Source organism: Trypanosoma brucei, chromosome 7 (assembly GCF_000210295.1).
Source record: "Trypanosoma brucei gambiense DAL972 chromosome 7, complete sequence".
Classification (NCBI taxonomy): domain Eukaryota; phylum Euglenozoa; class Kinetoplastea; order Trypanosomatida; family Trypanosomatidae; genus Trypanosoma; species Trypanosoma brucei.
In genome coordinates, this window is record NC_026740.1 from 1246354 (window position 1) to 1266355 (window position 20002).

Consider the following 20002-nt stretch of genomic DNA (forward strand, 5'->3'; position numbering starts at 1 on the left):
CCCTGTGCACCGTTCCTTCCTAAAATTCCTGAAAACCATGCTGGCAGACAAAGATAATAGATAGGAGGAAATGGACAGCGGAACCCCGATGGCGGGAAGCGTCACCCACTGCAGAGATTATAAAAGTTTCTCAGTTGAAACCATTTGTAATGTGTAGTCATTCGCACCCGATGTGATGGTGAGCAATGATGGTACATATCCACAACGCTCGTCAGCAGCAAAACCCACATTGAGCATATTAGCCCTCATTGTCATTTATTACTTTGATTGTTATCACCACACTCCTCTTTGTTTGTTTTATCTTCACCCAGCACATGATGACCATCCTGAGGCAACCCACAGACCTGCTGCATACCGTAATAGTCAAGTACGGTGCTCGGTCCGGGTGCTTCTGCTAAGCGCACCGCCGCTTCTGCAACAACATCGACACTAATCGGTGGTACCAAAAGGCCGTGGAGGTGCAGCGGCCGCAGCACTGCTTCAAGAGGCTTGCCGATAGGCCACAGCGGAACTGGCACACAACCCTCCCCGAGTGGCACGTGCCGCGTGCCATAAATGAAACCAGGTCTCAGCACAGCTCCGTCGTCACCTAGGTTCTCCAACACGGCCCGCTCAGCGATACGCTTTCCCATGAAGTAGCCCTTCAGCGCCCAGCGACTGTTCAAGAAAAAACCGGCACGCGTGCCCACTGGTTCCGCGGAGATGAGAACCATGCGGCGTGCAACAGCTCTTCGTTCGTACAGAGCTGCTGCAATGTTTACGTTGGCATCACCACAAACACGGCGCGCCATTTCGTGATCTCTAGTGAGGAGACCAATGCAACTAATAATGGCACTTGCATCCGGGTGGTCATCCATGAACTGAAACACCTGCAGGCGACTTGTGGCATCAAGGGAAACAAACTCTAGCGGTTGGGGGACATGGCACGTGTCGTGTGCAACTCCCTGTGAGAACGTGTCTCCGTGCTTCTGTTGTAATGAAGTGAATTCATTATACAAAGGTGAACCGTGTATTGGTACGCCACCGCGAGTTGCACATATTACTCTCCAGCCGCGCTGTAGAGCCTTCCGAACCACTACTGAGCCCACGAACCCCGTACCGCCAAATATCAATAGCTTACCCGACTTCATAATGCCACAAATCCCTCAACCAAAAAATGGCTCGCAAATGATTAAATTTGAGTGTATTTCCCCCTTTTTCCCTCTCTCACTGTAGCGGTGCTTCCCTTATTTCCAAATTTGACGTAACTCGACGTCTTCCAAAGTAGAATTTAAGATATATATATATATATATATAAGCCTTTACAATGTTGCTATTTTCCTACGTTGTTTTTGACTGTTCAATGCCGACCCGCGCAGGAACCGGCTACTGTCCTTTCCCCAACCAACCAGCTCACCGCGTCCTAAAAGCAGAGAGGCTGCGTTGTATTTTAGTGGGTTTTGAGTTCTAGAGTTCAGCAAAGTTAGAGGAATAATAATAATAATAAACAATAACCCACAAAGGAATACGAGTAAATATCAGAAAAAAAAAAAAGTGTAAATGTTGTCAAATACACTACAACCATCGGTGCCGTTTCCTTCATGCACGCATGAGTAAGTCATTGTTGCACACACACGGCGGGAAGCACCCCCTTTTTGTCTTTTTTTCCTGTGCTTCTGATTTTATTTTCTTCCCTGCTTGCTTCACGGGGGAGGAACGTGTAGGTAATTATATGCTTATGTTTGTCCATGTATGCTGAGATGGGTTACACAAGTTTAAGGCACAGTGTAAATGTTGCGCACAGTCCACTAACGCGTGAAGAATCGTGTCTTTTTTGTTTTGTTTTGTTTTTTTTACAAATTATTTCTTTGTTTATCACAACAGTAGCAGCTTCCTTCGCTTTCATTGAACCTCCTCCACAGTGCTTTAATATATTTTCCTTTCATCCCTTTTTTCCCCATTTTTTAAATGTTTTCTCCTTTGCCTTTTGTTTCATTTGTGTTGTGCTGTGCGTGTGTGTGTGTGTGTGTGTAAAAAACAAACAAACAAACCGCCAAACAAATTCATCTTTTCAGCTGTATATATATATATATATATATATATATATATATATATATATTTATTTATTTATTTATTTATATTTTTTATCTCATCCACTGTATGCATAAACACATCGCCACTGAAGGAAAAGAAGTGCAGCAAAAGTAATTTTTTTTTTTTTACCAAAACAAAACTGAACAAAAAAGGAGGGAACCTCAAAAACAAACAAAGACATGAAATAAAAAAAAAAGGTGAAAAAACAAAACGAGCAAAAACAAAAAGGAGGAAGAGGAAAAGGAAACAAAACAAAATAAAACAAAACAAAAAAAGAGAGAAGATACGTTCCCTGCTCACCATTTGTTATACGGGTAACACATGTGCGCCAATTAGTACCATTTATGGGTGTTTTCTTTTTCTTTTTTTTTCCTTTTGAAAATATGTAATTAATTATTTTTCTCCCTTTCTCTCATAACAGCGGGGTACTATCACTTCTTGCTCAGCTGAACTCAGTCGGGTTTGGTTACTTGTTTTCGCCCCAACTACCAAAAATAAAAAAAAAGAAAAGGTACGCCATCCTGGAGAGTATTGTTTCCTTCCTATTCTTTTACCCATATCGCCCACTTTTCTTTTATTTATTTTCCTTCAGTTTGATTTGGTTCCAGCTTAATAATGAGGACACTGTTACACCCAAATGCTACTGATCCTACATATACACTGCCCCCAACCGCTTCGAAAAAAAAAAAAGAAAAAAAAGATTATATATATATATATGCCGCGTGTGTGGTCCCATATGAACGAAGAAACCATTTTACGTGATTTACCTCCCTTTTCCCTTTTCTCTTCCCTTTTTATTGACCAAACAGTCAAACACAAAAATACAATCACAACCAAACACGTCAGTTCTCAATACTCTCTTTCCAAACCCTTCGCTGTACATCCATTTGTTATTCACTACCGGGACATACGGTGGGGGCCCATACCTTTCTTTTTTTCCTTTTTCTTTCTTTTATTTATTTATTTATTTTTTGCCTCACTCATCCACTATTTGCATATTTAAATAAGAAGGGGGGAAATTGTCTATATTAATAGCTGATCTGTTATACGTTGTTACGAAGCGCTATTTACCCTGCTGGAAACTGGTAATAGACATTAAAGGAACTGCGAGGAGAAATTAGTGGTAAGAAACTTAGTGAGTTGAACACTACTCAGAATGGAAACAGGAGAGGGGGGAAAAAAAAGCAGCGGCAAAAAGAGAAAAGAGGTAACACTTATTGGCCTCTTGCTATGTTCTTCCTTTTTTTTTCTTTTACTCACGTAAAAAAAAAAAAATGCACAACTGTCGTTGCAAAACCAACTCCGTATGCTCCCAAACCTTGTCCACCTCCACGTTCCGGTCTATGTTAATTCAGTCACTTACTTCATCTGCTCACACCCATGTTGGCTTCCTCGTGTTAAAAAAGTGATTCACCGCCGCCAAAGTCATTTCCATCAGCCTCACGACTCCGTTTTTTACTTGGCTCCATTAAAGCACTTGTAGTGAAGGTTTCTATTTCTTGTACCGGTGGGGGTAACAATGACCTGCGCATTCCTCCTTCTACATCGCTTCCAATAGGCATAAGCTCGCCTATATTTGGAGTCTCCAAGAGACCGCCACGATTGTAACCCGAAAAGTTGTCCACCTGGTGGCTGCTGCCGTTGCTATTGATATTTGCCTCAACAAAACTACTGTTCATCTCCAGTACCCCAATTTCATCTGAAGGCACCTGCTCACCCCCGGCATCGGCATCAGAACAAAGCACTAACTGGGATAAGGGCGTATCAAGTGGATTGGGGGCGTGGTTAATGCCCAGGTTCCATTTGTTATGTTGATGTCGACTCTCGTGGGCTAAAACCGCAGCATGTTTCGAGTTCTCTCCATATCGTCGATCCACAAAAGTGTTAGAAAGGTTGTGATACTCCTCGAACATCCTACGCCCAACACCTCCTGGGCTATAATCATCCTTGAATTGGTTCGCCAACCTAACGACCGCCTCTTGGCCTTTGGTAAAATCAGTTGGGAAGTGTCTGTTGTACCACTCTTCCTTGCGCAAGTATTCCCATAAGGTCAAGCCATTATAGCGCACCTCGCGGAGAAAGCCACGCTCCTCGTCCTTCGCCTTCTCACAGTCCTCAGAGGCATGGTAGTAGGAATCACAGAAGAGACATACATCTGGAAAGTTATCAACTTGCAACTGTGCAAGGTGTTGAAGAAGATCGTTTGATTTAACATACAGTAGGAATGCCCGAACGGTAGCTGTACTGTAGCGGGCGGCAGCAAGAGGAATACGTGCGTCTGTGAGTTCTTTAATCGCCGTCAGGAAACTCTCCGGGTATGCTTTATCTTTTCCCAGGACATCCCACGCATCCGACAGCCGATAGGAATCTCGTACGTTACGGTCAGCCCGCAAACGTTGAATTCGGTCTTGCACCAAACCCGGATTAAGTCGTATATCGATCACCTTCAAATGATGCTGCTCCAACACCCGACGTGCCTCCACTTCACACCGACGTGTACTGTGCCCCATAGCATCACAAGTTTTGCAGTATGGAATCCGGTTGTCGTTAATCAGCTTTACAGCAAGACAAAGCTCATCCTTGCGGAAACGTTTTGCCTTTCGGTCACTCATATCAATGGCTTTAAGAGCCTCCTCAAGAAGATGGCTTTCCTCTGGGTATTTCATCGCCAAAAGGTTATGTTCCTTTAGCAGGTTCCGTGCAACATGCAAATCCCAAGGTTCCTTTCTTCTCGTGCAGTGGGTAGCAGCATGAAAAGGCTCTAAGCAGTTGTAGCAGAGTATATCTTTTACGGGTCGTAGTAGTTGCACTTCCGTTGGTACACATGCATACAAGTCCGGGGGGTATTCCTCCGGAAGGGAGCCGTCAATAAGGCAGTGAAAGAATGAATTTGTTTCTTGCACTTCCTTTATGCTTTGGTACATTTGAGCCGGTAATTTCGCTTGACGAAAGTGGATGTCCAGCACCTCTACGCTCTGCAGCAGCTGATCCCACTCTCGGAAGCGACGACTTTTTTTTAGGAATCCATGCGCACGCTCCATCGCAGGGCTTAGAGCCTCGTCATTCGGTTTACCAAATACTGTAGAGGAGGGCAGGATACCATAGCTTGCGTGAATCCACATCGCATGTCGCTCGCGCGGGCCAGTGGTGGCACCCCGCACGGTATCAAACGCATCGAGCAATTGGTCGTACGGCTCGGCCTTTTTAATTAGATTCACAATACAGTCCAGCGCCTCCTCGTATACGAGGGGAAGCCGAATTTTATGCTTAAATAATATTTCCGCCGCATTCCTGCGAGACACACCTCCACGGTCTTTTTGAAGTAAGCTATAATAGTGAGAGCGGCGATAGTTATTCTGCTGACCATTTCCCGTGATCATGGGGAACCGCACAAACGGTCGTTCACAGGGACATTGTGCCTCCGTATGTGTCCACACATCACACCGAGGGCAGCCACCTTTTTTTTCTACCAGTTCGTGTAACCACATCCGTGCGTGTGGGTGCATGACAGTATCTAACGCATCAACCTCCACTGTGGACGCGGGTACAGGAAGGCAGGTCTTGATGTAGCTGCTGTTGCTCATTGGGGTGATGTCTCCCATCGCCGCACCAGCAGCGGCAACATCACCAGATTCCTGAACTGGAGCTTCTGCCGCCGCTGGTGCAGGGGGTGTCCATCCGTAGCACCTAAGCAAATGATGCGATAAAGACGGCCGTGATTTTCGACGTCGAAGACGATGGAGGCTGTCTCTAAAATCGGGGGGAACGCGAAGCCGCTCCGATCCATCTTTTGTTGCCTTCGATCCCCTCTGTTCCGCCGTACGGGTGGCTTGCTTGAGCCGCTGATAAACATCACCCCTCCACACCTTCTTCCACGTTTCAAGGAGCTCAAGACCCTTGCTGCGTAACTCTTTGGACCGCGACGGTGACGCATTCTTATCAGCAAATAAAGCGGCCACCACTCCGGGACCATACGCATCGAGCACATCTTCCCCGTTGGTAGAACCCCCGTTGGCACCTAGAGTGTCTAACCGCGACGTGTTGCGCCCAAAACACCAGTGGTGGGCAATGAGGTCTGGGAGGAATGAGTTTATCTCTTCGATGATTGAAGCGCAGAGGTGCAAACGTTTCTCTTCGGTGCAATACATCAACACAGCATTAAGCAGAAGCCATGCCCCCACACGATCGTCCAGTTCAGTCTTTTCCGTGTCTACAACACGCCACACTAGTGCCCGAGTAATCTCCTTGGGATGTGCCTGAGCATGTTCATTCACGAAACGAAGTGTATGCTGTATTTCCGACGCCAGCACTGTCTCATTGCTAAGATCAGACGATATTTGCACACAGCAGCGGTGGAGAAAGTTGTCTCTGGCATCTTGGCTGAGCATATTCAGCTGCCCAATAAGGTCTATGTGTGCGGCCAAATAAAAAAGAAAGGAATGTGGAGTTGTGATAGTGAGGAAAGCTGCAACAACAATAGAGTGTAGTCCTCCTTTGTTATTTCCTCTTTGTCCCATTTACCCCCTTTTCTGCCCACCCTGATGACACCACAGAACCCTCCTCCTCACTGGACAACATACACGCAAAAACTTATGACGATACTTCAAACAAAGTCAAACCTTTAGCGATGGATGTGGATAACTTTAATACCACTCCATACATCTTTCCTTAACTCCTCTTCACTGACACTAGGAGCTTATGAAATAAAAAATAAAAACGTATTCCACCCTCCGTGCTGACAGATCATGGTGACAATTTCGTATGTTGTATCGGGTGTGGAAAGAGCAGCCAGAATGGCGGGAAAATGAAAGTACTTAGTAGAGAAGGTATAACAATTCCTAAATGACCTTCCTATGGAAATTTCGATGACAAAAGTACAACACATGTACTACAGTTGTCTCCATGGTAGAATGTGCTAGCCCACTGTCTCCTCTTGGCTGCTGTGGCAAGACACTTTGTATCGTCAGCGAATTTAACTTAGGATGGATTGCGACATCCGCTAAACACTTAATGAATCCGTCTGCGATTACAATTGTGGCAAAAGAACAGTTAAACTTGGACGAGGTATCCTCCGTTTTTTCCCTATGTACAGATTAAAAAGGTGGGCAGATGGATGAATATGTACACACAAAAATATATACACATATGATGTCCGAAGGGGTGGAAGAAAACAGTTACCGCAGAATCAACAACCGCACTCCAGTGTCTTAACTGAACCACACAGCGAGTACGTGCCACAGAACTCTTCTTTTATACACCATTTGTACATAATGTTCAGAAGCTGTAGTAGCTCCAAAAGGAGGGCGGGGAGAAATGAATAAAGGAGGTCGACAAGTAAAACCGTAAGAGTAGCAAAAACAAAATACGGAAACCCCAATGCGAGCATCTACGCATTTCCTCAACAAATTCTTCACTCTTCTTCAGTCCGCCAGCCCCCCCCCCCCCTCTTCGTACCACAGCGATTGACCCTTTGCTTTTCAACTCCTGCCATTGCTCCTTTGCCCCACCAAGCAGACCTATATTTCATAACTGGGGACGGGATGTTCACCTCTCACTCCCTCTCTAAAACCACAAACCGACATGCGCTACACGCCGGCAAAGACCTCCCTTGCACGATTTATGAACCCACCTTTTGGATCATTATTCTCAATAAAAGACATTGCTTTCCGGTAAGCGAGTGTTACGATGCCACTTGGTTGCTTCTCAATAGAAACGACCACCAGGGACGTCGCCCATAGTCGCTCCTTGTCTTTGCATACGTCCTGTGCTTCACAGTGCTCCTCACCCGCGTTGTTCTCTACAATTAATGAGTCTAACTTCATTCTATCACACGGAAGACCCACACAAACGGCTAACCTGGAGTCAAGGGAAAACGAACCATCTGGTGCCTGTAAGGCCGCAATGCGCCGCACGCAAAGACTTGTGGCAAGAACCGAATCGACTATATCCATCAAAATGTGGCGGATGAATTCCTTGGTGGTTCGTGGTTTTCCGAGAGTAGCAGCACTGGAGTGTTGTTGAACAATTGGTGCGTCGCCGTTGGTGGTGGCGCCTTCCAGTTGCCTGATCTTCTGCCTCAGTTGCTGCGGACGGCAGTCGATGAGGCCCTCCGCGAGACGACGACATGAGAGTCTCTGCAAGAACTGAGCATAAAGCCAATGGCGCGGCACATACCGCGCGGCTGCAACAATAGGCGTATCTGCTGCTCCCGGAATTGTTTGCGAGCGTGCGCCTCCACCCACGGAGGGTCGTATCTGCTTCATTTCCGTGAACGGCGATGGTAGCATGTACGTCTCGGAGTACCGCCCAACCTCTTGCACCTCGCTTTTATTCAAGGTAAAAGAACTGCGCCCTTCAACGAGATAACGTATCCTAGAGGCCGCAGCCGAAAGGTGGAGCATCCCGACTGAGAAAGCATTCTGTGGTTCAGAACATGCAGTTAAAAACACCTCAGTCAAACTTCCCTGGCCCGTATACTCCACAGACGCGGAACCAATACGACCAATTACAACAACGTGGAAGTTTTCGAGTGAAGCAGGTACAAAACACTGCACAAATTGCTGCAAACCCTGCGGTATAGCCCGTAGTTGTTTGCTTTCTACGCGAACTTCAGGTTCTCTGAAACGGAGTTCGACGTCCGTCACCGTCGGGACAGCCACGAGCGACACCACTTGCGCGAGAACCGCTTGCAACTCTTCAGCGTCCGTTGCGTCGTAATACACCCCACCACCTTCCTGTGCGAGTAATTGTAATGCGGCTGCATTGGCTCCGCCAGCGGTAATTAAGCCAACAGCGCTGAAACGCATGTTGTGTTGATGGTGTGCAGCCAACGAAATAGCCTCCACAGCATGGGATTTTGTACCCTCATCTGACAGAACAATAATGTGCCGAACAAACCCTCGTGGTACGGGGCCACATGGGCCGGTGGACTCCGAGTTTACCAGCGAGCGCATCACTCTGTTTAAATGTGAGACACCCACACTTGGTCGTTGTGGCCGTGTTTGAGCAACAAACGCGGCTAACCCATCAATATCAAGTTGATTTACTTGAGTCGAGCCGCCTGGACACAAGCATATATCATTCTCCTCCGTAATTAAAATAATATTCACAGGGGCTTTGTCCGGAGCGCCATAAAGGGCAACCCGGAGAGCCTGGGACATGCACGCCGATGCATAGTTGCTGTGAGAATCAACAACAAAGATCAACTCGGCATTGACGGTAGCGCTAAGCTGCTCAGCTACTACTGGTGTGAGCACGAGTGTTAAGGCGTATCTGTCGTCGTCACAGACCTCTCTTCCGTTGTCAACCTCCACAAAGAAGCGTAGTGGCTCGATGGTTCGGAAAAGAGGGCAAAAAAGTTCAAAACCACCCCGTACACGCGCAGCAAGCGGTCCTTCATAATGCAATCTGAAACCACTATCACCGACGATTTCCACTTGCGCCGGAACCGGATCACAAACATTACCCACTGTTGGGCGCAACTCCACAGTTCCCGCGAGCGGGGTGAATGTTTTACATTTGACATCGATGGTTAGCCCTTTGGGAAGTTTGGATGGCCACTTCATAGTGAACAAAGACTCATACTCCATCGTTGATGGTGGTGGTGGTGGTGCGTCAGGAAATAATTCCATTGGAAGAACCATACGGAACTCACCAGCCTTGCACAGCGCATTCAGAGGCACTGCATACGTAGCCCCAATGAGCACGCTGCTACCCAAGCCAATCATCCATGGCAACCGCTGCGCTGCAACAATGGCCACAACACCGTCTGGTTTCGGTCCCGGAAGTATGGGAAATGAAGTTGCTGCCGCATCCGAAACCTCTACATTTAGTGGTGTGGTGACGCAGTGGACACCAACGACGGAGTCCTTTGCATAGTCAGCTCTGCAACTCATAAGATCCCACCACATGGGAAGCGGATATGCGGCAATAACTCGTTGGTCCTTCCCCGTGTAGTTGTTGTATTCGTAGCGTACATTAAGGCGGGCGCTGTTGCCGTGCACCTCTACCTCTACGGAGCAGGCGACGAGTGTAAGTGGTGTAAATGTGTTGGCGGTGAGAACACCGCATCCATTACTAGCACATGTAGTGTACGCAACGTGTTCGCAGTTCATGGAGAGTGCCAAAAGTCCCAGCTACAAGGGATAAGGAAAAAAAAAAGACCGTAAGTTCTAAGTCCAAAATAATTCTTTTCCGTACTTCCTTCTTCTAAGTTTCGGGAAATCTTCTTGTTATATCCACGCAATTTGTTTCCTTCTCCCTAAAAGCCTGCTGCTCGGTAGGGGAGATGGCAGCGCAATCGTTGGTCAGCACACCCACGCAAACGCTGAGACAAAACACTTCCTTCCTTTTCTACTGATGTGTGTGTCCGAACCTTTGACAATTATACCTTTGGCAACACACACACACACACACACACACAAAGGGATCCAAATGGTGGTTCAAAGTTTTCCTCTTTTAGTCTGATGTTGAAGTGCGATGGCGGGAGTGCATCAACGCAAACAGCGAAATATATTTTTAATAAAAAAAAATGGAACGCGAGAAAAGGAGAGGAAGAAAAAAGATTATGAATAAAGTAGGAAAAAAAAAACATCTCCACAAACTGAAATTATAGCAGTTGAGTCAAAAAATACACGAACGAGTTCGCACATGCATCGCTTTGCGACACCGGTAGGTCATATGTACCAAATGCATAATCAAATGGTACAACACATTTCTTCAGGTGCATGGATGAGAGGTCAGTTAGGGATTTAAGAAAGAGGGGTACAAGAACAATAATAATAATAATAATAACGGAAAAAAAAAGAGCACAAAAGTGGGGAAACAAACAAAAGAGGATTAGGATTATAGCAAGGGGTGGGATCACGGCATCGAACAATAAATAAAAGAAGAACAAAACAAGTCTAAATAAAACTTCCAACAATGACCGGCAGACTCCAACGCGTGCGCCGGCCCGAATTCTCGCAAAACCACGAAAATTATGTTGCTGAAGAAGTTGATTTACTTCAATTCACCAAATCACCGCCTTCCCCCCTTCCGTGTCTCCCTTTAATTTTTATTTTCCACCTCTCCCTCTCTCTTTCCCTTCTTCACATGATTGCATTCATACGCTTCTTTTTATTTGTTTCACGCCATCGCAGTTGTCACACGTCACCTCCAGTTAAACAATAAACTTCTCCTTGTGTGTGTCACTCGCCATATCCAATCATCTGTTTTCTCCCTTTTTCTTTTCTTTTCCCCCTTTTCTTCTAAAAATTTCATTTTTTCGTCGAAGTAACATATGAAAGGTGGGAAGGGGGGAAAAAAAAAATATATATATATATATATATACGCATAAAAACAGAAGATGCGATACGAAGGGAAGAAAAAGTGGGAGGCAAGCTCGCGCATGTGGGCACATTGGAAAGAAACCAGAAAAGAAGGGAATGTCAACACAATTGACGTTTCGCCCCCTTTTTAAAAAAAAAAAAAAGAGAAAAAAGACAAACACTTTTTATTGCAACTGTACCACTCACATCTTTGCCGTTTCAACACTACGCACTGTTACAACCCACCTCGCACATCTCCAAAAATATTCCGTGACCTTCTCATTCCGCTTTCTGGTTTTGTCTCTTATTTGTTTACCCGTTTAACATCAACTAACTCTCCCTTATTTCATCCTCCTTAGCGGCCACAACTTCCTTCTTTGTCAATTTTGATTCCAATTTCTTTTTCTTTTCTTCTGCCTCCTGTTCTTTCGACGGGTCACATCAGTGAGGCGGAAAGAGATGAAAGAGATAAAAGAGAAAAGGAGGAAGAAGAGGAGGAGTTTATCAAATATTATTCAGTACCTTTTTTTGGTCCCTCCTTTCTCTGTATCTGCAAAGTTTTTTTTAATTTTACCCCATATTAAATACGGGAACATATATATATATATATGCAACCTTCCCTCTTTGTCACGTTACCCCCCCCGTCCCCGCCCTCTTCTTTTATACTTTTTGTTCTGTCCTCCTTTTCTTATCCTTTTTGTCCTTCACCTTCCTTCATTCCTTCACTCATCCGTTCCTCCATTCCTTTTTTTTTTTAATACCTTCCGTCTTAGACCTTCGGTTAGCAAATAAATATATATATATATATATATATTAAAAGGGAGGGTACCCCCACGGCACTCTGATATGACCACACATCCCAGCTCTTCTCATCCCTCATTCCTTCTTTTCTTTTCTCTTTTTTCTTTTTTTCCTCTCTCTCTTCCTTCCCCCCACCATCCAACTATTCAACTTTTCATTTATCTTTTTCCTTTCCGTCTTATTTGTGCCTCGCCATGCGGCGCTGACGACTCTCTTCATTCTTTTGTGCCACCAACCATAAAAGCGCAGCTGTTAAAGTGGGTGATAACATGAAGCTCACACGGGGATCCGAGTGACGCAATATGTAAACATGTAGCAACGTGCATAATAGGGAAAAGACGCTGTTGACAAAAAATAACGTGTACCCAACAGCAACTTGCAGGCGGTATTTGTGTAAAAGTTTTTCATCTCCTTTAGATACTTCACTGTAATGCCGTTGCTGACGCCAGAATTCACTCTCAACCATAACGGTATATGCCTGTGAAAGCATGTATGCAGTGAAGGTTGCAATTACAAGGTATAAAAAGGCGTTGATGGGGTTAATCCAGTCAAGTCCATTTACTGCATGTGAAAGATATACGGGTTGAAAAGATGCAATGGCGGCAACGATGATGAGCGCTTGTTTTGGATACACAAGTGTGTTTGCATTAATGCGGTCATCAAGCATCCTTTCATCTTCTTTGCTCAATTTCACGCCTGTGTGCATTCGAGTCGTGTCCTGCTCAACATCCCTCAGTGTATCGTTTTGTCCTCGTGTCATGTGTTACCGTAAACGTTCTCTCTTCTTATCTCTCTTCCACTTACACACTTATCCTTTCTTCTATACAAATGAAAAACAAACAAACGAAAACAAACAAAAAATCTTCTTAAGAAATAAGAAGAAAATTTTTTTCCTTTAAAAAAAAAAAAGAAGAAACAAAACCAATTAAAAAAAGTGGAATTATTATAGTTAATGACCTTTTAACTTCTTTAGTGCAGGTACAGTTAATTTGAGATACTCCTATTCGTATTTACTTGACACCTAGAACCATTAAAAGAGTATGAAAAAGAAAAAATGGGGGTAGTGGAAAAATGAAAAGAAAAGAAGAGCAGAAGAATAGAAAAGAAAAGATGACAAACATTCAGCCACGCATCGCGAGGCAGGCGCGCAGAAGAGGAGGAGGAGGAGGAGGAGGGAAAACAAAAAAACAAAAAGAAAACACACCCACAAATACAAACACAAACACATATAATCCCCTTCCCTGTAATAACACCCAACTACTTCAACCCTCCACTCCCTATATAAATTCCTAAAGCCCTCCTTTTTCTTCCTCTTCCCAGCCCTTCTTACAAATGACTTGAAGCGTTTTGTTGTTAATTTTTTTTTTCTCGTTTGCATGTTTGTTTGTAACTGCCACAAAAGGTGAGGAAAGAAGCGGCACAAGAAAAATCATAGTAATAATAATAACAACAACTATAACGAGTTAAAATAATAAAAATAGTAATAGAAATAATAGGAGAAGAGAAGGAAAATTAACGGCGACCACCACTTTCTTGGTGTTGAGCAAATCAATCAAACAAACAAACATGCAAACGAGTGGTTTTTTTTTCTTTTTTAAAAAAGGGGAGGGGATCACATGACGTCACAACTTCTCGAGAGCCTCACGATATTTTGTCGCATCCTCAGCAAAGGCGGTATGGTCAGTAGGTAATGTCTTCCAATTCATACTTAAGCCCTCTTGAGTAGAGCGGCGCGGTATGATATGAAAGTGTACATGTGGCACCTCCTGATGCGCCAAGCTGCCATTGTTTTGTAACACATTGTATTGTGTTTTTACTTCACCGTCTCCAGCGACTGCACGGGCAACTTTTGCCATCGTACTGCCGAGTTCAGCTGCCGTATCCGGCTCCACTTCGTGCAGAAACTCCGCATGAGCCTTCGGTATAACAAGCAGATGTCCACGCGAGAGGGGGTTGATATCCATGAAGGCAAGAACTTTGGCCGTTTCCACAACTTTATGGCATGGAATCGCTCCCTCCACAATCTTACAGAAAATGCAGTTGGGCATATCGATGTTGATTAAAGTAAGGATATCTCTGTTGTTGCTGGTTCTCTTTTCTTTTTCCCCCTTCGTTCCTTCGTTCCTTCCTTTCTTCTTTGGTTTCTGCGATCACTTATAATAACGATAACAGAAATAATAAAGGTTAGGATACTATGGAAGGTGTTCGCTAGTCCTTGTAACAGTGCTTATTCTTCTCGTTTTGTGATGTATCGAATCCTTCTAAGGAAGACAAGGACGGAAGGATGGAGGGAATGAATTCATTTCTTTTCCAGAAATATAGAACGTGATGTAAACGACACAAGTCATAAAAAAGATTGCAGAAATAAAGAAAAAAACAGCGCAGAAATTTTGGCGGGAATGACGGCAACAGACTCAAGCATATACGCACACAAACAGGGGTAGACACAAACATAAAAGTCGCTTGTGTACAACGATACTGGGAAGCCAACACTGGTATGAACAGCAACATTAATAATTTTTTTTAAAAAGGAACTAAAAAGGAAACAATAATCTACTTTTTGGGAGGGTTAGGGAAGGATAGCAAAATATCACCACGTACTCACCCCCTCCTTATTTTTTTTTGGAATAAATGGCACCTAAGGGACACCAGCGTAAAAGCAAACAAAAATAAACCAACAGGGCAAAACCAAAGCCACGAGCTGAAACAATCACTCAATGTAGTATTGATCTCTTGAAAGCACGGGTAGATGTTTTACCACCACCAAATGGGGTAGTGGCAGCAGCTGATGGCAAAAAAGTGTCCCCGTCCGCTATCGAAGAACTTAAAACATGTCGCCGCTTTTGACTGTTGCGGGCCTTCACAGAGCTTAGTGAACGCTCATGTCCTCTATCAAGTGAATCATCCTGCCTTGATTGGGAGTCCGTTTGCTTGGATTGCGTAGCTGTTGCCTCAGTTTCTGCAGCCCGGCGCTCCTCCTGCACTACTGCGTACCGTAAAACACTCAACCGCTTCGTTATTGGTTGGTCTCTGATAGTTCCCTCTAACGGATCGTCCGCTGCAGACGTCTTACTATCGTCTAATATCCTGCTCGTCTTCCTACGCGACGACACCTTCACGGCTGATGCCGCCACCGCCTCGTGAGGCGCTTCCTCCACTGAGCGTTCTTTTTCTCCAACGAACCTTACATCCTTCTCTTTTTGCTTCTGAAGGCCTTTGGTCCGGTGGTAGCCCTCCTTTCGCTTCGCCAAGCGCTCCGCTACGATTTCAGCAACGCTACTCCCAAGTGGTGCAAATGCCATCGCATGATATCGACCACCTTGGCTACTTTCTTTAACGTGAGTTAGCATCGCCTCCACAATAAATCTCGAATTCTGAAGGGCACTTTCCACCATCGCTTCACACCGCTCCGCGCGCTGGGAAGACATCAGCATGCTCCCCTGCATTGTGTTGAGAAGTGGTCCCTGGCTACTCCGCAGAGCCTCCGCTTCCTCTAACGACTTATATGCCGCAAACCCTCGCTCTGCCAAGGCGGCTACAGTGCTCTGCAACACTTCATAGGCTGAGGTGAGCTCGGGTAGTACGCTCCCGGCACATGGATTCTCGGTAACACTTTGTATGATGGCTTTCGTTACATTGAGGATTGTGCGCCCCTCAGCCTCGATTAGAAGAAGCCCATAGGTAAGGAAGCTAGTGCTGCAGTCCAGAGATATCTCGAACACATTTCCATTGGGTGTTGTTGCCGCCACGAACACCATGGCAAGATGTGCAACGAGTCGTTGCGTTATGGCGGCTGCAAGCATCGGCTGCCGAAGCCAGTGTATTTGTTCGTGTGCACGAGCAATGAGAGCGAAGCTCCTACCAACGTACGGACGAACTGCACCTGCTGTCAGGGGGGAAACTCGCTGCCAATCCATCATTGGATGAATGAACCCAGCATCCTGGACGACACGTGAGATGCGCTGCTGTGGCGCCGAGGCAAGCATGCCGAGCAGAGCATCAACAAGAAGTTGGCAATGCTCTTCCACAAGCGCAAGGTGAACCTTCCGGAAGTCCGCAGTCTTCTGCTTGATCATGAGCACGGAACCACGAGAGGTTTTTGGGTCAGAGTTTAACCGCACAACAACATCCAACAAACACGGAACAATGAGTTCGTTAGTAATGATGGGCGTCACCGCCATAGACAGGCACAAAGCGTCTGCAAGACTCTCCATGATTGCGCATTCGCATGTCTCAGGAGCGGCCTCAACGTCTAGTGAAACACGTTGGCATTTGTGGTGAAGCGCGTCAACAAACACGAGCAAAATGTCCGCAATTAAGGCCAGAAGCATGTCCTCATGCTCCGCCACGTGTTTAAGCACTAACTTGCTGTTGCTTTCTGCCATAAAAGTGCTGGTCGCGTCAAGCTGCTGATCTGTATCATCCATCCGCTGCTTGTTCGCTCCGGAAACCTTAGACTTATCGCCTGGGTTGTTGTACTCTCCCTGTGCTTTCCTTCTTCGTCGGCGGTAGTCCCCTTCCCCTTCAAGCCGTTCAGCTTTCTCAACAAAGAGATCGATCCCACCATGTACTTCATCAAACCTCTGTAAAAATGGTGCTGTGCGATCCACAACAAAAGAAATGAGGTTCAGAAACTTATTCGTTAACACTGACGAAACAAACTCCCTACTTACTCGTGCGCAAACGGAACTATGTGCGCCCGCGTTCTTACCGCCGTTGGCACTATGAATATCATTATACTCATTAATGCTTGCCTCATTTACCTCCGCTGGCTTCGATGCCTTCGCGATTGACGGTTGTAACGATGGCAGCAGCGTCACGTATGCCTTGACAAGCATACCCACTCCGTGTGTATAACATCGAAACAGGTTAGAGCGCAGCTCCTCAAGTTCCTGCATCAGTTCACCTACCTGATGCGCTTGCGTGCCTCCCTGCACCAAGGATGACGTACAACTTTCACCAATTACCACCTTCATTCGGCGGACAGCGCCGCTCACGTGCAACATCGCCTTTTCCCACTGGGCAACAATTACTTCTACTAGCAGGGCTGCATGAAGCTCGGCGTGCTCATCCTCAACGGAGTCGTAAGCATCCCCGCCAACTTCGCAGTTGGAATCATCACCGACCAAATCTCGGGGACGGTAAGAGGACATTGTACGTACAAAGCACTGTAGTACGGTACGATTCACATTGGTGAGCAACAGGGCTTGCAAAATGTCACTTGTCAGGCGCACAACCTGTCTCACAGCGCTTACTGATAACTCCCGCAGTGACGGGCCCTTGTCATGCACCACGGGAACATACCGAAGAGATGGTAGCTCCTCCTCGCAAGAATTCCCACCGCCTCCTCCCCCTCGTACTCTTGTCATGGGCACATTCACTTTTTCATGCAGTGCCGGTCCATTGAGCATTCGGTACAACATACTACTTGGGTCCGGAGAGAAGTCAAACATACCCGCATGAACTTCCTCCGCTATACCACCCCAATACGATACTAAAATAACCTCTAGCTGATCAACGCAGGCAGTGAAGAGGCGATCAGCAAACGTGCTTGCGGCACCCGCTGCAGTGTGTGCTTGTACGTTTGCCTCCATCCCAGCACGGTCCTCCAGCTGAGTTAGTAAAGCCGCACTATACATGCGCAACTGCGTTGCTGAGCACTCCAGCACGTTGCTCATATCTACTCTGCCAATACTAAACGTTGTAAAACGCTCGAAATCCCTTTCAGGAGTACGGAATGCTTCGAGAATTGCCTCAGCACGCTGGACCGCATCGGACTCACCCATGTCCACATCAAAACCACCCACTTTAATACGGTCAGACACCGTGCCCTCGCTAAGGGCCGCCAACATGTTGCGACTGTTGAACATCGTGGCTGTATCCTTTAGGTTGCATATGCTCCCATCCATATCCAACGGCGAGTCAAGCCAGTCACAGCTGGCCACTCGCTTCAATGTGCTAGAGAAATCCATGTCCGGATTAGCACACATTCGAGCGCACGACGCGGCAAAGTCCGCATCCCCGCAATTGCCTGCGGCACCGTTCTCGCTGCTATCAGTCGGCATAAACTTTTGCATCCACTCATCGGCTTCTTGGCAGAGGCGACGTGCGGTGCTTTCCATTGTTCGTACGTGTTGATTTCGTATGACCCTCAAGTAATACTCCAGTGGGTGCTCCACTTTGGTCTCACCTCTGCTATTGTTATTGGAAATGGCTGGCAAGGTATTTCCGCTACCGTCAACACGTAGAAGTACTGCTTCTTCCCCATCGCATTTTGTCCCCCAAATTTCTTCACCTTGATTGACGTTAACGTTCCTCAAGGCTGGCTCCGCCGGTATATCATCATCCGAGTTGCCGTCTTCTTTCCCCTCATCATCGGAGCAACGGCTTTCGTTCTCAATCACTTGGAGCTCTTGCCGAAGCCCCAAAATAGCTTCATCGTGCTTGGCACTGGAGGGTAATTTCCCCCTAGCAACCCAGCAGAAGTGGCGCAGTTTCACAGCTGCGATCGACACATCCATCATTCCGGATAGCATGTCTTCAATGAGGACAGTATCGGTCGCACTTACGTGCTGCAATTCTAGTGCCATCCGATCGTTGAGGTAAAGAGCAGCACGAAGAAGTGCCAATGCATACCGATAAGTAATGGTGATGCTCCCCCGTTGCTGCTGCTCAGAAAGACCGGTGTTACCACTGGTGTTGTTTTCATCCCCCTCTTCTAAACCTAGCATAACCGCATCTTCCAAGTTACAGTTCTCCTCTAGGTAAACCATCGCACGCCGCAAATTCAGCACAGCGGCCTCGAAATTACTACGGCCATCGCTTGTGTCACCATCGCGGCGACGGGCCAACGGTGTGCCGTACCAATTCTCAAGCTCCTCGTTGTCAAGTAGAACGTATTCACTACTTTCACCACCATCAAACGCAATGTCTTCCAGTGCTCCCCTCGAAATACGCTGCCTCGCTTGCTTCTCGTCGTCATCAATACACCTAACGGACGAATTGTCATCCCTCGTGCTTGCTGTTGTTGCTGGTGGAAATGCGGAACCAGTGGCGGAGTACACCTCATCCCTCGTGTCATCCTCCGTCTCACAAAAGCTTTGTCCCTTTGAAAATCGTGTCGCCCTCGAAGACGCCATTTGATCCTCTTGAAGGTCCTGCAGCCGCTGGTGGTCGTGTTGCAATTCGGACCGTCGCCTTGGCACACGAGCCCCGCAGTGTTCATATATGACACCGGGTACCTTCCACACGGTTATAAACTTCGCAAGTCGTTCCCTAGTTACTTTGCATGCACAGAGGGATTGAAACAACTCCATCGTCGGGGCAACAATAGCTTCCCCATCTTCAACCGCTTTACGAAAGGAATTAGCTAGCGAACCAACCGCATCACCAGTGAAAAGATCCGCGTCGTTATTGTACATGGTGTCGAGGGTCTCCTTCGAGACAACAAATGTGCTCACGCTATCACGCAAGAGTTGCTGCAGCGCAGTGGCGGCGGCCTCCGCCTCAGAATCGACGGAGACAAGTAACTCCTGCTGAAGGTCATCGTGTGATGCATTGGCATACATGCGGCTAATGTATGTTTTGGGGTCAAAGGCGCAGCTCGTTAGGTCGACGTAAACATCGTGCCCCTTCTCGTCTCCCATCGAATTACTCCCTTCCTTGCAAGAAAAAGAAACAAACTAAAAGCACACAGAAGAACACGCACCTCAAGCGCTGCCCGCTACTATGCCTTGGCGGGCTTTGATACTATCAACCACAACGAATCCCTAGCACCCTAAATCAATAATTATTCGTAACAAGAAAAAAACAATTAGAAA

At 46.4% G+C, this 20002-nt stretch overlaps 11 protein-coding genes across 11 annotated transcripts; 3 read left to right on the top strand and 8 right to left on the bottom strand.

The window, feature by feature from the left end:
* Positions 1 to 251: 251 nt before the first annotated feature.
* On the bottom strand, positions 252 to 1130 carry TbgDal_VII5010 (hypothetical protein, conserved; the record flags this gene model as incomplete). Its single annotated transcript, XM_011776564.1, has 1 exon — positions 252 to 1130. One exon carries the CDS (start codon positions 1128 to 1130, stop codon positions 252 to 254), a length of 879 nt encoding a protein of 292 aa, XP_011774866.1.
* A 597-nt stretch (positions 1131 to 1727) lies between these two features.
* Positions 1728 to 2147, top strand: TbgDal_VII5012 (hypothetical protein, unlikely; the record flags this gene model as incomplete). The annotated part of the gene is made up of 1 exon (XM_011776565.1): positions 1728 to 2147. One exon carries the CDS (start codon positions 1728 to 1730, stop codon positions 2145 to 2147), a length of 420 nt encoding a protein of 139 aa, XP_011774867.1.
* A 563-nt stretch (positions 2148 to 2710) lies between these two features.
* On the top strand, positions 2711 to 3076 carry TbgDal_VII5020 (hypothetical protein, unlikely; the record flags this gene model as incomplete). The annotated part of the gene is made up of 1 exon (XM_011776566.1): positions 2711 to 3076. The coding sequence occupies one exon, from the start codon at positions 2711 to 2713 to the stop codon at positions 3074 to 3076; it is 366 nt and encodes a 121-aa protein (XP_011774868.1).
* A 394-nt stretch (positions 3077 to 3470) lies between these two features.
* Positions 3471 to 6590, bottom strand: TbgDal_VII5030 (hypothetical protein, conserved; the record flags this gene model as incomplete). Its single annotated transcript, XM_011776567.1, has 1 exon — positions 3471 to 6590. One exon carries the CDS (start codon positions 6588 to 6590, stop codon positions 3471 to 3473), a length of 3120 nt encoding a protein of 1039 aa, XP_011774869.1.
* Positions 6591 to 7658: 1068 nt separating this feature from the next.
* On the bottom strand, positions 7659 to 10187 carry TbgDal_VII5040 (hypothetical protein, conserved; the record flags this gene model as incomplete). Its single annotated transcript, XM_011776568.1, has 1 exon — positions 7659 to 10187. One exon carries the CDS (start codon positions 10185 to 10187, stop codon positions 7659 to 7661), a length of 2529 nt encoding a protein of 842 aa, XP_011774870.1.
* Positions 10188 to 11840: 1653 nt separating this feature from the next.
* TbgDal_VII506 (hypothetical protein, unlikely) lies at positions 11841 to 12173 on the top strand (the record flags this gene model as incomplete). Its single annotated transcript, XM_011776569.1, has 1 exon — positions 11841 to 12173. The coding sequence occupies one exon, from the start codon at positions 11841 to 11843 to the stop codon at positions 12171 to 12173; it is 333 nt and encodes a 110-aa protein (XP_011774871.1).
* A 187-nt stretch (positions 12174 to 12360) lies between these two features.
* TbgDal_VII5050 (hypothetical protein, conserved) lies at positions 12361 to 12942 on the bottom strand (the record flags this gene model as incomplete). Its single annotated transcript, XM_011776570.1, has 1 exon — positions 12361 to 12942. The coding sequence occupies one exon, from the start codon at positions 12940 to 12942 to the stop codon at positions 12361 to 12363; it is 582 nt and encodes a 193-aa protein (XP_011774872.1).
* Positions 12943 to 13212: 270 nt separating this feature from the next.
* On the bottom strand, positions 13213 to 13560 carry TbgDal_VII5060 (hypothetical protein, unlikely; the record flags this gene model as incomplete). Its single annotated transcript, XM_011776571.1, has 1 exon — positions 13213 to 13560. One exon carries the CDS (start codon positions 13558 to 13560, stop codon positions 13213 to 13215), a length of 348 nt encoding a protein of 115 aa, XP_011774873.1.
* Positions 13561 to 13804: 244 nt separating this feature from the next.
* On the bottom strand, positions 13805 to 14230 carry TbgDal_VII5070 (adenosine 5'-monophosphoramidase, putative; the record flags this gene model as incomplete). The annotated part of the gene is made up of 1 exon (XM_011776572.1): positions 13805 to 14230. The coding sequence occupies one exon, from the start codon at positions 14228 to 14230 to the stop codon at positions 13805 to 13807; it is 426 nt and encodes a 141-aa protein (XP_011774874.1).
* A 160-nt stretch (positions 14231 to 14390) lies between these two features.
* On the bottom strand, positions 14391 to 14693 carry TbgDal_VII5080 (hypothetical protein, unlikely; the record flags this gene model as incomplete). Its single annotated transcript, XM_011776573.1, has 1 exon — positions 14391 to 14693. The coding sequence occupies one exon, from the start codon at positions 14691 to 14693 to the stop codon at positions 14391 to 14393; it is 303 nt and encodes a 100-aa protein (XP_011774875.1).
* A 203-nt stretch (positions 14694 to 14896) lies between these two features.
* Positions 14897 to 19828, bottom strand: TbgDal_VII5090 (hypothetical protein, conserved; the record flags this gene model as incomplete). Its single annotated transcript, XM_011776574.1, has 1 exon — positions 14897 to 19828. One exon carries the CDS (start codon positions 19826 to 19828, stop codon positions 14897 to 14899), a length of 4932 nt encoding a protein of 1643 aa, XP_011774876.1.
* Positions 19829 to 20002: the final 174 nt, after the last annotated feature.